The sequence below is a fragment of the Anguilla rostrata genome, chromosome 3, assembly GCF_018555375.3.
Source record: "Anguilla rostrata isolate EN2019 chromosome 3, ASM1855537v3, whole genome shotgun sequence".
NCBI lineage: Eukaryota > Metazoa > Chordata > Actinopteri > Anguilliformes > Anguillidae > Anguilla > Anguilla rostrata.
This window is the reverse complement of record NC_057935.1, coordinates 60093576-60110399: the sequence shown is the minus strand read 5'-3', so window position 1 is coordinate 60110399 and position 16824 is coordinate 60093576. Positions and strand designations below refer to the sequence as shown.

General features: G+C 41.7%; 1 protein-coding gene and 1 long non-coding RNA gene across 5 annotated transcripts; one reads left to right on the top strand and one right to left on the bottom strand.

The window, feature by feature from the left end:
• Nucleotides 1–2225: 2225 nt before the first annotated feature.
• LOC135251464 (uncharacterized) lies at nucleotides 2226–3855 on the top strand. Its single transcript, XR_010329145.1, has 3 exons — nucleotides 2226–2325; nucleotides 2646–2733; nucleotides 3044–3855. It is a non-coding gene; the product is annotated as an uncharacterized LOC135251464 (long non-coding RNA).
• Nucleotides 3856–4343: 488 nt separating this feature from the next.
• On the bottom strand, nucleotides 4344–15718 carry LOC135251462 (solute carrier family 12 member 9-like). Of its 4 annotated transcripts, none has more exons than XM_064328941.1 (14): nucleotides 15167–15718; nucleotides 14033–14245; nucleotides 13242–13376; nucleotides 12585–12722; nucleotides 11456–11761; nucleotides 11060–11167; nucleotides 10810–10921; nucleotides 10349–10506; nucleotides 10160–10242; nucleotides 8998–9122; nucleotides 8507–8699; nucleotides 7693–7867; nucleotides 7243–7389; nucleotides 4344–6588 (listed from the first exon to the last, which is right to left on the bottom strand). In XM_064328941.1, exons 2-14 carry the CDS (start codon nucleotides 14241–14243, stop codon nucleotides 5699–5701), a joined length of 2781 nt encoding a protein of 926 aa, XP_064185011.1. In that variant the 5' UTR covers nucleotides 14244–14245; nucleotides 15167–15718; the 3' UTR covers nucleotides 4344–5698. The 4 variants fall into 4 exon arrangements, with proteins under 4 accessions (XP_064185011.1, XP_064185010.1, XP_064185009.1 ...); XM_064328940.1 differs by lacking the exon at nucleotides 15167–15718 and adding an exon at nucleotides 14753–15158 and having other exon boundaries at nucleotides 13242–13298; XM_064328939.1 differs by lacking the exon at nucleotides 15167–15718 and adding an exon at nucleotides 14753–15157.
• Nucleotides 15719–16824: the final 1106 nt, after the last annotated feature.

Genomic DNA, 16824 nt, shown 5'->3' with positions numbered 1-16824 from the left:
GAGGGCACCGCTGTTGTATCCTTGAGCAAGGTACTTAACCTGCGTTGCTTCAGTATATATCCAGCTGTATAAATGGATGCAATTTAAATGCTATGTAAAAGTTGTGTAAGTTGCACTGTAATGTAATGATTACTGATTATTATTTGTGTATGCTCTTCTTTAAAATTATTTATTTCTGTTGATAACTGTGGCCTAATGTTTATTGGACTGTGACTTTTTTTTTTTTCTTCTTTTTTTTTGAAACCTCTTTTATTTCAGTTGAAAGACAGAGGAAGAAAAATAAGAGACACAAAGACTGATTGTCTCACTTTTACCCCCTGCTACTTACCTGTCCTTTCCATCACTGGCTGAGTGATTTGTCAGTTGTGATGGACAAGCAAGCACCAAAAAGTAGACAGGCAGAAAGGAAGTGAGGGTGGGAGGAGAGACATAACGAAAGTGAAAGGTCTGAAAAAGGAAGTCATGGCAGAAATAGAAAGCACTGGAAAGAGAGTAGACAGGAGAAAGGGAGGAGTAAAGACATGGACAGTGTTAAGGGGGCAGGTCATGTGGGGGGGGGGGTGGTGTTGGCATTGACTGTGTTTGACATGTCTTTAGGGCTCACTAATTGGCACCCTGCGGTCTCTTGTTCTTCCTCTGCTCTCCTCTCTGGCTTAGGTTAAGTGCCTCTGAAGTATAAACCTTTGTGACCTACAGACATTCCAAACTGTAGATATAGAACACACCCATGTGAAAACGGCAAAAGCCTTAAAATGTGTTTAAATTACTTAATTTATATAATATCACTCACATGTTAGCCACAATACAGACTGAATGAATACCCAGAATGATCACTAGACAAAATGCATAAATGTTTTTAAAAACTCCTTTCTTACATGTGATCTCTGCTGGATCCTAGAAGCTTGTTAGCAGTGAAACAAGATGTGATATAACCAGCAATAAGCCCTACTGACAACATGAGTTATGAACAAACTTATTGGAACAAGGCTTAATAATGAGTTTTAAAAATATCAGTGTATATCACAAGGGAAATGTCCTTTACTATCTGTATGTGTCTTCTGAAGGGTTGTTCAAGGGAAGAGTATACAGACTTAAAAGCTGAATTAAAAACAAACTTCTGTCCCTTTCCTCCTTCATGTGTCAATCAGCACTGAGTGACAGCTAGCTGGTCTTTTGGCAAGATCCCTAATCCTTGAATGGGGCAAGGGGGGTGTGGGGGTTAAGTGACACTTCAAACTTATGAATTAAACAGCACTCCCCCGAACCCCCACCCCCACCCTCACTACCACTAACACAACCCCCCTTCTTCCTACACAACCCCACTAACTGCGCATTATAGGCCAATGAGACTACCACCCACAGACCAATTGGTGAAACCCTTACATTACTACTTACAACAACACTTTGTTATAATTTCCTTCTCTCCTTTCTGCTTCTTTTAACCCCCCGTGTGACTGTATTGTGTTGCACTTACACCCAACCCCGCCCACCCGTTGCCCTAAGTCTATCCAGCCCATATATACGGGCTGACCCCAGCTTTTCCGACTCTCTAAGTTTTCCACACAAGGGTACTGATACGGCAAAATCTTCCAAATGATTTTAGTGCGCTTTAAAGAAAAGGAAGTTTAAGATAACGTTCGGTTTTTTCAGAACTGTACTGTTAACGGCAAGCAAATGCTGACAAGTTATTTTTAAAATTTATCTTAGAATAGTCTTTAAAACGGAATTGAAAAACATATTTGTCTTGGATAATGTGCTATTCATTTTAGTTTATTGACGGCTTGGAAAGATTAATAGTAGTATAATATAATATAAAACAAATAGGCCTTTATAAATCAAGGACATAGCTGCTCATACATGTTTTGAGGGGAAAACACGTTTGCCTAAGGCAAGCCATTCTTAGAGGCAACTCATTAAATGACCTATTAAATTAATCACAAATAGTTATTCATAGAACTGTTAATTAATTATTGAGTCAGCAAAACTGGTTAATTGGCTAGTTTAGCCGAAATATTTGATTTCCTGTTGGAACGTGGCTACACTTTGACAACGCTCTCGGTCAGTTGATTAACATGAAACAATCTGGTACCCTGAAAACACGCACGACCGAAAAGACACATCGGCAGGTATGTATAAAATATCATATCGTCTTTGTGCGTTTTCGTGTGTGGCTGTGTGTACGCGCACATAGCTTCAGTAGCCTGGTTTTAATAAATTCTCTGTGCGCAGGTGTCAAAGCCTTTGATGGAGCGGCGACGGAGAGCACGCATCAATGGATGCCTTGGAGAACTCAGAACTTTGCTCCTGCAATCGCACATAGCCCAGGTAATTCATGTCAATAGGTTAGACGTATCTATTCATATTAAATATGACCAATGGTTTTCTTCTCGTATACGATTTTGCACGTATCGTCCGTCTGTCATGTATATTTTATTTGGGTAGCCAACATACCCGGTAGCCTACAGAAACATACAGGCTTTTGCAGTAAGGACAATAGCCTGCGTTGACATTGAACTCCAAAATGTTAAAAATGGCTTTATTCACAGTAACAATTGGGCATATGTGCTGAATATTAGGCTACAGCGACAATTTTACTTGGTTTTCCAGTTTAATTTATTTCGTTCCTTTTTTGATTTGGTTCACAGTCCTGCCGCCGCTCGAAACTGGAAAAAGCGGATATTCTCGAATTGACAGTTAGACATCTGAAGGCACTCACACAGAGTAATGGATCGGGTGAGTGACACGCACACGCATTCATATCTATCTATACTTACAAACACTAGATATGAATATTTTAAAACACTAATGTTTGCCGACTACTATAAAACATGAAGGATTGGCTCACATTTGAATTGTTCTTTGCTCCGCACACGATTGTGCAATAAGTCTCCAAAATATATGCTTCGTATTTGTATCTGTATTGATTGTGCATTGGCTAATTAGAACATAAACGATATTTAGACACAAAGAACGAAGTTGCACTTTAGTTTTATATCATTTGGAGGTTTAATAGGCTACAACAATATTGTTCTTTCTCCTACAGGAAGTTTTGCAGAAGTTGCGATGAGTAGGTTTTACGCTGGGTACAGCGACTGCGCCAGGGAGGTGAGCCGCTTTCTCAGCACAAGCGACGTGATAAACAATACGGTGAGGGGGTCTTTACTTCACCGGCTTTCTGATCGGGCCACGGCTTTGGCCAGCGGTGCGGCGCTGCCCAACCATCTACCAGACACTCCCGTCCATCGGTTCTCTTTTGAACGTCTTCCTGCATTTTCCAGCGCAGGTTCTTCGGTGACTGAATCCCATTTGTTGACACCTCTGCAGTCCGTAGTCGTTAGTCAGCCTGCAACTCTTCCAGTTGCGAATTCGGCTTTTTCATTCCCGCTACAGGTACGTCACGAATCCCCCTTGGGTCCAGGGGTCAGCACGCGACTCGTACATGTAAAGACTGTTCTGGACAGCAAAGTGCATACTGAGAACTCCTGCACGTCTGAAACAGTCTGGAGACCTTGGTGACTCTCAACAACGCAGAAAATACTTACTATAACAAGCGGAGGGTGGAAATAGCTTAGCGGCACCATACAAAATACTATAAAGTGTCTTAGGCCATTGTTTCCTTTGCATGTTTCTACGGTATATATTAGTTGTATGATTAGAATAAAGGTTGCACAGTATTTTCAATAGTCCAATATTAGGGCATTTGTAAGTTGTAAGGTGACAAAATGTTAATGTAACAAATAGGAATGCAGACAAGGTGAAGGAACAACGAGCCATTAGTTTCACATTGGAGGAAGGAGACAAATTTGAGAAAATGCATTTTTGAAGATGTACTTCTGAAATGATTTACTTGTCTTATCATGCACTTATAATGAATAAAGAACTATTTAAAACTTCTTTTTTACTCTTTTGCTCTTTATTGCTAACACATGTTGATTAACTCGTATGCATGTATACTGAAGCCAGACTTTGGACATGTTAATATTGGATAGAAACTGGAATTTTGATCAAGGTTAATAAATATGCACATGAAAGGATATTTTGAAAATATAAACCAAGCTAGTACATATAGTTTGTGAGGTTCTGCTTTTTATCAAGGAAAGATAAAACTGCAAGGTAGCTATGTTATAATGCTTTACCTTTACATTGTTTACATTAATAGTCTGAACACTCCAAACAAATCAAAGAGATTTAAATTTTTCTGGGATACAAATATCTTTCAAAATAAATACTTCATAGATTGTCTCACATCATTTGTCCCTTTTTGATATTAATTTCTAGCAATATTCAGAAAATTGTGCTGAATTAAGTAACTGACATCTTGGAAGTATTAAAAATGCGAGTGAAAGAACAGTTACAAATAATTGTTAAACATTTGAACAAGTTTGCCATTACAGTCATTCCAAAATTCAGTTTTCATCTACAGAAGAAGGAACCATTTTTTAATATATCAGGAATGGTCAATATTTTCATAGCAAGTGCAAGTGTAAATAGACTTGCCGTCAGAATGTGACAGAATGCATTATCCTACAAGGTAGATGAATTTCTGTCACACAAATACACACCATCAGCATCCCAACTCTAATGTGCTGCTGCATTATTTATTTCTGCCTCATAAACTGATTAATTTAAATAGCATATTAATATGCTTGTTTAATAAAAAATATGACAAAATGTTATAAATAATTCAGTGCTCTGGACCAACCTGGACAGACTAAACAATGTTCTATGGAGGTGTAACCATTTTCCTGGTGTCACGACTGGACAGGAAGTAATAAATGGTGTAAAACCAGCCTCCGGGAGTTCAGAATTCTACACTCCAGCCATCATGCCTCTTTTTCCTTTCACCAAATATGCCTGTCAGGTTCACCCTTCAAGAAAAAAATCATCCAAAAATGAACAATCGGCAGACAATAATACAAACGGAAGTTTAACTCTTCTTAAAGTTAGACAAATTAATCCTGATGCCATAATTCAGAGGAACTGTATTTTTGTTTAAGGCTAAACGTATATGTACACTGACATTCATTCTCTCAGAATGATTCATTCTCTCAAAGGAGGACTGCACTTGACTGACACTGAAGGGTACACTAGATTAAGACAAATTTGGTATCTGGTGAAAATATAGGCACATCTGCAAAAGCATTATTAAAAAAAAAAACATTTTCAAGTAATTATGCTTATGCTATGCTTTGTCACTAATACAAAAAAGTGAAACAGTAAGAACCATTTGGTTTTGTGCTAGATCTCACTAATTACAGACCTATATCCCCATTTGCAGTGTTAAAAACAAACCAGTTCTTATTCTGAAATGGAACACTACAACCAATTTTTACTATATATTACTTCATCAAAATCCAAGACAGCCATTTCATTCTAACTAGCTCTTTGCAAAACTTTCCATTTGATCAGATGAACTGTGACAATTATAAAGGGTGAGTAAATGAGACAGGTACACAGACAGTATCAGATGAACTAGAAGATAAATCAGAGAAACACAAGAAGCCAAAAATAAAGGCTTAGTGACAAAAATGACAAGCCAGCAGACGAAACAGCCAGAAGCAAACAGACACACATACCCAAACAGATTAAGAGACGTATGCTGTGCTGAGAAAGACACAAATTAAATAGTTTGTTGGGACAAAAGCTAACCAAAAGAAACAGAAAGACAATACATATCACACATGCTTACACACAGCTCTCAGAGATCGGTGCATGTAACAGGGGTAAGGCCGTGGATCAGGAGGGTGGGGCCCAGGTCACGCGTGATTGCCTCCAGCTGAGCCAGGTATCGCTGTGATTGGCTGGAGCCAGCAGGGGGCCGGGGCAAGTACAGGAATCGAACCGCTGCTAGGGCACTGTGCTCCATCACCAGACTATTGACGGCAGCCAGGAAGTCTTCAGAGACGCCGGGAGGTGACCTGGCCCACCCACCCAGGTCTCCCTCCCCGACATCACCGCCTCCGGGGGTGGCGGCCCGCCGCTCTTTGCCCCCGGTGTAGAGTTTCACCACGGCGTCCCAGGCCACAATCTTAATGGAGGCCCGGATGCGCAGCTTCCCCAGCAGATCGCGTAGCGTCTCCTCCTTCGCCATCCAGCCCTGGTCGCCGGATTCGGCTTCCACGCACAGGAAGATCCGGAGCCTGGCATTTCGCCACCGGTTAGCCATGTTCAGCACGCACGCCATCTGCAGGAGGAAGAGGCTGCACACGTCCACATAGCCACTGTTCTCCGGCCGCAGCAGATTGAGAGGCCACACGTCGATGGTCCTTTCTTCCCCAGTCTGGGATGCGCTGCTCATTTCGCCTTGCAGCTGGAAAAAGTAGCGGCCCAGGCACACGTTCTTGCCCATCTTAATGGCATCGGAGATCATGCCAACATACTCATCAGGAGAAAGCCAGCGGGGGGACTCCATATTACGGACTGGGGGGAAGTGGGCTTGTAAGGAGGGCAAGTCCACGCCAAAATTGTCCCCCCCACCACCGTTACGCCCACAAACCTCCTCGCAGAAAGCTGGGTCCTGCAGGAAGTAGTCTTCAGGGACACAGTTGTCATAGAAGCCCAAGACCAGGGTGTTTGGCTTCATGCCCCCTAAGGAACAAAAAAAAGAACAAGAACATGGATTTTAGCCAAAGACGAAAGGGGAAAACAGTGTGTGGTAGTTACATAAGCAAATCAAAAGCATATGAAAGATGTGGTTTGCACTCTTCGTTAATCCCTCACTGACAAGAACAAGGAGAACAGAACATTGCCACGGTGTGGCAGGGCTCAGTTTGCAGGAGGAATACAGGGAAACAAGAGGACCACGCCTACTGGTTAAGTACGCACACACCTGGATGATGTTACGAATCAGTCCAGGATTTAAAAGTGTGCTTCTTTCCACAGTAGGTGTCTGAGAACGGGGATCCCCCACGACGGCAAGAGAGAGCACGTACCACGGGAAAGGCTGAAAAGCGACCATTTAATTTATTTTGTCTTTGTTGCTTTATTTTACTGTTTTTGCCCAGATCCCTTGAGAGTGACGGGCAAAGCTTTTTTTTGTGTTCGCTATGCTCTCTCTCGCTACTCCCAATAAAACTCCGGACTTATCTGGAATTTCCACATGTCCAGATCTTCTGTCCCTACCAGGATAGTTACAGTGTGTGACACATGGATTGTAGAATGTCAGTGACAACCACACATTTTAATTTTTTTTTTTAAACTGTCATCAAATTGAAAGCATAATGAAAAGTAGAAAAGCCTCACCTAGGCCAGTGATTCTGAGAAGGTGCTGTGTGCCCTGTCTGACAGATGATGATAGTGTCAGGTCCACAAAAGCCTTCACTCCCAGCTTGTCCACCAGACTCAGCCAGAAGTTATATTGAGGCTGGATAGGATCTGATGGTAATGTGTCTGGGAGAGGGAGAGAGACAGAGAGGCAGGATTACAACATAAAGCCCTTGAGTTACTACCATCAAATACAAGAAAAGTTTAATGACCTCCAATACAACACTGGAGAAAATTAAGTGCCTTCATAACACAAGCTAGGTTGTACTATTACGTTTTCCTAGCTAACCAAACATCAATAAATACAGAACTGTTATTTGTACTGGATACCATTATTCAGTGTTCCAGAAAGGCACCTGAACACTACTGCCCCTGCACTCCCACCTTGCTCCCCTGCTCTGTCCCTGCCTCCTGCTTGTTTTCCCTTACCCAAGTCCCCCAGCTGCACGTGTCCCAGCACAAATAGCCCGCCTTTCTTCAGCTGGTTGACGAAGGTGATGAGCTGGCAGGAGGAGCGGGGGTTGGACACCATCAGCAACACCTGCGGCCGCCAGAACTTCACGTGCTCCTTCCGCACGTCCAGCATCAGCAGGTATTTTCGCACCTGGAAAGAGGAGAGAGAGAGGAATAGAGGGGGAAGGGAGGGGAAAGCGAGAGAGGAAAAAAGACAGCAACTGAACTTAATTTAACTTTAAATTCAGTACTCAAAGATACAGAAAAAAGGTCATCACAAAGATTGGATGGATCTGATATAATTTGTGTGTATAACTGGTTTACGAGTGCACAGGTAGTTGATGGGGTCCCAGCTGCTAACTGGGGATGAAGTGCATGGACAGGTGTTTCTGTACAGCTGGCTCCGTGTATGGGTGTGTTCACCAGGAGTAAGATGGTGCATTTATAGGCGTTTCTGTATAGCTATCTGCAGGGTCGGCCCTAGGATTTTGGTGGTCCAAGTCTGTCAAGTGGAGGGGGGGGGGGGGTTTACTTGATAAAATCCTTCCTACATTACATTGTTATGAACTGTTCTGTTGCCGTTCTATTTTCAATTTATACCACTAGTTCCGCGATAGGGGATGAATAACGTAATTACTAAAATAACGTTATTTACCTTAGATAAACATTTGATTGTGTGGCCCCCCCTTGTGGCCGTGTGGCCCTCCCCTAGCGGTTGTGGCCCTAAACAACCACATAGAGCATTTATGCCATGGGCCGGCCCTGGCTATCTGTGAATATGTATATGTACCTGGTGGAAAATGAGTGCCTGGCTGATGTAGCCCCAGCTGCTGGTTGGGGCTCTATAGTGGATAAAGAGCAGAAGCAACAGTAGGAGGGCGATGCTGGCAGAGGAGTAGACCGGGTTGATCACGAACATCATTACAACACAGCCCATTATGCCCAGCAGGCAGGAGTGCCATGAGAAGAACTGGAAAGTAGGCCTGAAAAAGGAGATGGACGAGAAGAACAGTGGGGAAGAGAAAGAGAGGGAGAAAGAGAGGGAAAATAAGAGAAGCTCCTTATATCACACAGCAAGGCTTACACTTACAAAGCAAGAAGGAAAATAAGAGATGCTAAGCACAAATGTAGACATTGACAACACAATGCGAAACTGAACCCAAGAAACGAGGTTGCTGGTGGACATAGACAGGCATGGCAGTATATGAGTTAAACATCACCCGCTCACCCCCAACTTCATGAAGAGGCAAAGCAGACAAAACGGGAACATATGATAAGTACCTAAAGTTTGGAGCAGAAGCCCACTCAAGGGCCAGGCAGGCCAGATCCACGGCAGCATAGGCCAGAAGATAGAAGACAGTGACCAGACTGGTGATGGAGTTGAGCTGCCCAGCGAACACCACACACTGCAAACAGAAGAAACTAGAACTACCCACTGCACTGTGCAGCCACCTCTGCATTTCTCACATTTAACCATATGCCACAGATCTGCACAGGTGTGTGCGTCTATATATAAATACACACGCAATAAGAAAAGCAATAGTTCACTACATTTTTCATTTGGTTGCTAAGTACTGCTTGTGTTTAAAAATATTAGTTACAAAAGCATTCATCACTGTACAATTACACTGGGACATTTGAGCAACAAAAATGCACCAAAACAATCTCTCTCATTCATTCTTCAACAGTCATTCTTTGTGCGGAATGAATGGAACAAAAACGTACTTCATTCCTCGTCAGAATTTATCGCTGGGTTTCTGCTTTAGATAATAAACACAAACTCCTGTCTATAAGGGTTATTATATAAAATCTGACTAATTTAGAGATATTCTGACTTAATTATATGGTTAATCACTCTTAGTATAGTATATTAGGACCAAGATGTCACATCTACAAAAGACAAGACAAGAATTCACACAAACACACTCAGTTAAACTTGCAACTACACAGACACTAGGATGTAATCATATTCCACAAGCTGTGAATGACAGCAAATCCTGCTCAGGTATCTCAAACTCCAGGCCTGGAGGATTGCATGGTCTGCAGGTTATTGCGAGTTTCTGTCCATCAGTAGCCAATTTGCTGCTCAGAACAAGGTGTCCACAAACATAAATTAAGCACTTAAGTGCTGACACACACACACCTTCAACCAGTAGGTCTGTAGCCCTGCAGAAGTGCAGTTTGAGAACCTTACTCTAAATGTTCATAGAACACCTTAACAGAGTGGTCCTGTGAAAAAGGGACGCTTACAACAGATTACCATCAGACAATTAATGATACTGAGGTAACTGCAAAAAAAGAGAAATAACAGGCATTATAGGCTACTGAACCACAAACATGCGCAATTTAAGAGGGGTTTCAATCTAAGCAAAGGGCAAAAGCTGCACTGATGTTTGGAATCATTCCAGCGATACAAATATGGGCATCCCAATGAGGAGCTCACCTGCACTAGAGCCCAGGTGTAAAGGACCGACACCCACGGGTTTCCTGAACTGGAGGTAATGGTGGCTGGAGCAAGTGGCCGCCCTGCCACAGAACACAAAAAAGCAACAAAAAAAGCACATCAACAGAAAGAATCGGAAGTTCTCATCCCCTCACTCTCCCTGCTCCAGTACTAGTCATCATCCCTTACCGAAAAGCTGGTCCAGGGAGAGGGCATGCAGGATCCGAGATGCCCCAATCAGGGAGCTCATAGCAGCTGACAGGGAGGTGCAGTACACACCAATGATGACAAAAGGTGGCCACACATTAATGCGCCGGAAGAACCCATAGTCTTGGATCAACAAAACCCTATCAAGAGAGAAAGATGAGATAGATACTGCTTGTATCTGATAACAGGATTAAAACAATGGCCAAACACGAAAGTCCATACATGAACAGTTATTCAAGTAGCCTACTTCAATGCTTGATGTAGGTGCAAACTACTGATCTTCAATATCTCCCACTTTTTATATCAGTTTTTCCAGACCTAACTATCCAGTCCTACAATGTATAAGCTAGACACACAAAGTAGACATTCGTCACATTTAGAAATATGCTGGTGGATCTCTAAGGACTTCCTGTATTCAGAAGCTACTTAATATTTATCCAAACCTTTCACAGGTGGAGCTGACAAGGAGGAAGAGGAACAGGTAGACAAAGAAGGTATACACCACAGCTATTATGGTTCCTTTGGGAATTGACACACTGGGATTCTTCAGTTCTCCTACAGAGTGAAAGTAGAGGAGAGCATAGATGGATAGTAAATACTGTCATACACAGTAAAAACAATGCTCATAGATTCCCACAATCATAATGCATGTGTACGTCCTCAGAAAAATGATAATAACAGCGAGATCCTCACCAGACATGTTGGCTCCGGCCATGATCCCAGTGCAACCGTTGAACATGACGGCAAACACAGTAGCGAATGTCATGACGCTGTTGGTACTGTAATCCAGCGAGTATCCCGCTGTGGAGAATGGATGGGGTGTGGATGTTGTATGGACAGAGAAGACCTTTACTTCAGTTACATGTTAGCTCCGAAGTGACATCACTTATTACATACCCCTAATTTCCTGGCTGGTTCTCCCCATTGCTTGCCTCTAATCCAAACCTCCCTCCTTCTCCTTAATCATCACCTCATCAATAAAATTTCCTCCATTTTCCCTATGGCTCAGCCTCGGTGCAGTTATCATCCTCCTCCTCCACTGTATCCTTCCCCTCAAACCCACACTGAAATTAGGCTCCTGTCACTCACGGCCCAGGTTGTTCCTCAGTGTGGTGCGGTTGAAGCCCGTATAGCTGGTGTTGTAGACAATGGTGCTGTTGGCGATGCCACCTTGGTGGCTGATGGTGAAGTCACGGGGGCCCAGGGCAAGGGGGCTGATGTAGATTGACAGTAGGGAGACCGTCACCACCAACAAGATGAGGAAGGAGGCACGGGAGTATATCTGGGCACCCACCAGGCAGACCAGCAAACAGACCAGCAGCACGACAGAAGAATACAGGACCCCATACCAGTAGCCCTGGGGCAGCACCCGCACACCCTCTGACACAGAGGAGCCTGGGGAGGCATGGAAATGTGACAGGATATAGGAATATATTGGGAAGGTAAGAGAGGGAATGATAATGGGTAGATTGAGAAAAAGGAAAAAGTAGCACAAGAACAGTGGGGGGAGGGGTGTGAAGAGAAAATGGGTAGATAATGAAAGATCCAAATGTTCAGAAAGCAATCAAGTCAGTGATCATCTCAAACAAATCTGACCCTACTGTACTTTACTTGGTTTGAACAGACTTCAAATCAACAGATATCGCCATCAATTTCACTGTATGACAGAAGCAGCGTTAGAAGGCAGACTCGATTATAGCTTAATTAATCCCATTATGTTGAATGTAATCGTAGTTTTATCATTGGAACTTCAAATAAAAACATTTCAGACCCTCAGACAGGAAAGATCAATTCCAAGTTTAACTCCAGTTCTTGAATGAGCCCTGCCAGCTTGTCTTTTTGCTTTGCTGTATCTGGACTTCTTTGCTAGCTAGCTCTACAGCCACACCCACCCCTCCCCACACAGAAAAGGCAGTCACACACAGAAATGTCCCAAACACATTTTAGAATAAAAAATACAGGTAAAGGCGAACATATTCAGCAAAAGTGCACAAAAACTGAGACTGCCAGTGCAACTATGAGTCACCACTGTACTATGAGTATGGCAGCTTTTCAATAGTGCTTTTATCACTATTTGAGCAAGTTGGTCTTCTGTCCCATAATAAATTCATTCACGCTAGCTCCCCGCCATATTTAGTAGTGCAAAGTTAAAGTACAGCCTTTTGCAGAAACACAAAAATCCTTGGTAATGATAATGTCGCTGCAATCAAAAACAGACCTGGGTCTTGTCCAAAAATGTCAAGAATGGCTTCGACCAGACCCAAAATGTACACGCCACAAGCGCACACATTGGCCAAGTAGAACATGAGTCCTATGCTGCCTCCAAACTCTGGCCCCAAAGATCGGCTTATCATGACTGGGAATACATGAAGTCAAGGATCTTCACATCATTGCTTTACACATCTTTGCTTGCCCATTATTTTTGTCAATTGAGAAAACAAAGCACAAGACCATCATATTTATGTGCAGCTATGCAGTGTGCCAAAGTTATTTGGACTTCCATTGTTGCTATTGATGCCGCCGACCAATCATGGCTGAAATGAGAAACTTAACAAGATGGCAGACAGCCTGAAAACTAAAATGCATTTTTTTCAGAAAACATCTCCTTTCAGCTTTATTATAAATATAGAAATGATCTTTGATTTATTAGCTCAAATATATGCTCATGTATCAGAATCAAGAAACAGTAGTTAGCTCTAAGTCCATCTGTGAGGCTTTCTGGGTGACAATAAAGACTGGCTACCTTCTGAGTAACAACATGCTTTAAACTGCTCCTTGAGGAAAGCAGAGTGGCTTTTTGTACTTCCTATATGAACCAGCATGAGGGTGAGTCATTATCTTGGCAGTCAGCAAAATAAAGGATTCAGAAGGATACAATAAGCACCGCCCCCCTGGACAGCTCCATTGGTGGAAATGGCGCAGATGGAGAGAACTGTCAGGGAAATGATGACATAGGCCACACCCAACATGATGAGGGACTGGAGCAGTCCAGCGTGACCTACCACAAATCCTGCAGAGATGTCATCATCATCATCATTTGCTCATTTAGTATTTCTCATTTTGCTGCATAACATACTTAATATTGCAGTTAACATTGTATATTATGTACAGTACAAACTCAAGGGTTCTCAAACTCAGTCCAAGGTGTCCTTTGCATGTTGGTTTTTTCAACCACGATTTTAACTCCTGAATTGTAATAAGCAGTTAATTTGATTGACAGACACGTGAAATGTCTATTGATGAATGGCTACATTATTTCAGAAACATTAATTCCATGATGAATAAATATTTACAACCCAGGCCTTATAATCAGTCTACTACTTTAATTATATGTATTAAAAGCTTTTCAATTATTACATTATAAACTGAAAAGGACTGAAATTAGTGGGGTCCAAATTGCGGAATGCATAGACACTCATGTGTATGGTGTGCTACTTAATCATTTTAAGGTGTAAAAATCATGAATCATCAACACAGAGTTGGAAAGCCCCTATACTAACATGGTAAGCCACTGTTATCATACATACCATCCCACACTACAATAGCAACTACAGTACAAAGTGTCATTGGTACACTTTGTTTAGTACTTCAAAGTTTAAGTCTGGTGTCTGACTGCTGCTAACATTCTAAGTATTTTTCCTCCATACATACTGCATTCCTACTTACCTGTCCTGAGAAAGAGCACAATGCTGAACATGGAGAGCACAGTGGGCACAATCACGCCAAAGAACGTGTTCAGGCTACGGGGTGAGGAAGGAGGGTTGCCAGGAGTGGCAGTGCCCACGCCTTGCTGCCCCGACACAGACCCTGACCCAGAGGGGTCCCCCACCACACTGAACAGCCCATAAGTGAGGAGGGGTGAGTGCTCATTTGACATTCCTGCAAGACAGGCACCAAGACAGGCATGATGACAATTTAAGATTTAAAAAAAAAAAATCTGTTTATGTGTTATCCTTGAAAGCTTTTTACATAGGTACTTGATGTTCCTTGCTTGAACTTCCTCTTGTATTTTCTAAGGATTATCAAGTAAATTCAATCAATCAATCAATGAAACACATTTTCCCACATTGTTGCTAAATGATATAGTTAATGTGCCACAGAACCATATTTAGGATATAGCCTACTCCGATTGAATCTTTCACAGAAAATCACTGTAGCCGACTAAATCCTGAACACAGTCTTTTCAAAAACAATGGGGAGAAAACAATTAACGTCATTCAAGTGCAAACTCAGCCAGGTCCGATTCTATCAAAGGACACCACAATATTTACCTAAATTAGCCTACACAATAATTAGAAAGCGGTAGGAGGCTACATGAATTCTTAACTATTTCTAGCTTATTCATCATTTTTATTCTTCCGTCACTTATCATACACCATAACGTACCCAAATCGTATATCTTTGTTTTGATTTTTAAAGGTAGCTTATGAGCTAATATACTAACTGCGGAAGTGAAACTGCTGCAAATATACAGATAACACATGAGCTCTTCCAAGGTTCATCGGAGAGATGATGCGATTCACAAATGCCAGCTCTTATAGGCTAATATTCCAAATCGTATTAACAGCACAAAATACATAGTCTAACCGATATTTGCAGACCAGCAACGAATATTGATATTTTTTACTTAAAAATGCAGTGCTAGCTTAATTTCTGCCTCCATCACATTCCAGGCTGCACCTGTTTGTTTACATTTTCAATGCAAATTGAAATGAAACGACAAACGCCAGTTAGTCTATAAGTCGTTCCTACTGTCGCTCGTACGCGTGCACACGATTAGATGCAGTATTTATAACTTACCTGCCAGATTTGGAATGTCGAGAGCCTAGATAGCTTTTCGAATTCTCGCTAGCTTGTTAGCTGGATAGCTACTTCCGTCGGTCGGATAAATGGCTCGCCCAAGGACTAAAGAGCGAACTCCTCTTACCAATATAATTAATCTGGGTTGATAGTGTAGGCTGTCTGGCAGACAAATTTCAGGCAACGAGAGTCAACACCACCACAAGCGTATTGGGAGATAGGGATGAATTGGCATCATAAATTACAAAACATCATTAGATCTAGGCAGTATTATTTTCGTGGTTGTCTAGTAGCAAAATAAAACCGAGTGAACTTGGTTTCTTTGCATACGCTTACTGGCTAAATTATTTCCGACTGAGTCTGAAAACCGTTATATTTTCCAGCCATTTTGTAGCAATAAAATTATGTAAATTTAAAAACGCGTTGTCTTTGTATCCACAATGTCAGATTCACTCTTCCAGTTTCACAAGTCATGGGACAGTCGTTCATTGTGACGATGTAGCAAAAGGGCTCGAAAGAAGGGAGGGGATGAGGGGAGGGTAGATGAACTGACAATGCCTGGCGAGGTGAAAAGACGGGACTGGGAGCCGTTAAAGGCTATTTAAGGTCAGACAGCTGTGTCAAAATACAGATGTAGGCTACACTTGGAACAGATTCGTTTTAGTTAACTACTCTAGTTTTTTTGGAGGCATTCTGTACTTAACGTAGTAGAAGGCCACTAATTCTCAAAGAAGATAACAGGTCACAGTTTTGACTATGAAATCTCGCTCGCTGACAATAAACCAATCTATTTAGTCATCCTTACCAAGTCTTTCCGGAATTATAACACTATTGCACAAAGCAGTATTTTATCCATATATGCAGAATTGACGTCTCTTAACAGTGTCAGCAACGTAAGCAATTTGATGGTTGATTGTATTTATGTTGATCCATTTGATCATTTATTACAATTCTTTCCCTGCCTCTTTCTATTTCCTGACAAAGATGCTACAGGTGTAGCTTACTGGAAGGTTTCTACATCATGAAGCTCTTAACTCCATCCTCACTCTTTCACATTACTTACTGTCATTCCATTTGTGTTTCTTGTTTCACATAAAACCGGAGGACATTATTGTTATGATTGTAAGAAAGCAATATTTTTATCATTTTTTTTGATGTTGCCAAACAGTACAGCAACTGTATCTGTGAACTAGGTGACTTGAAACAATAGCTTATCATCATTAGCTTTACATCCAATGTCTGTTTGTATAAATATTTGCCGTTAATGCATTTTGTGAGATCCAGTCAATGTGACTTGTGTCAAATTCATGTTGACTGAATAACCTGGAAACATTTTAATGTGTGATTATCAATTTCCAGACTTCAAGTAGCATAAAAGATCAATCATAAACAGAGATCCGTAAAAAAAAAAAAAAAAAAAGATCCACGTGGCCTATGGTGGGTACAAAAGGATCAAAGAAAGAATTTTTGGCTGTTATCAATACAGAGAAGTATAACTGATCAATAGATTAGTGTAGTGTGAAAATCTAGAGATACAGCTCAAAAATTTAAACCATGTAAACACTTGGGTTCCCTTTGCCACGTTCACTTTGGATCATTAACACTTACCCTTTCAATGACCAATGTTGTTTTGCCAGCATAATTAAAACAATGATCGC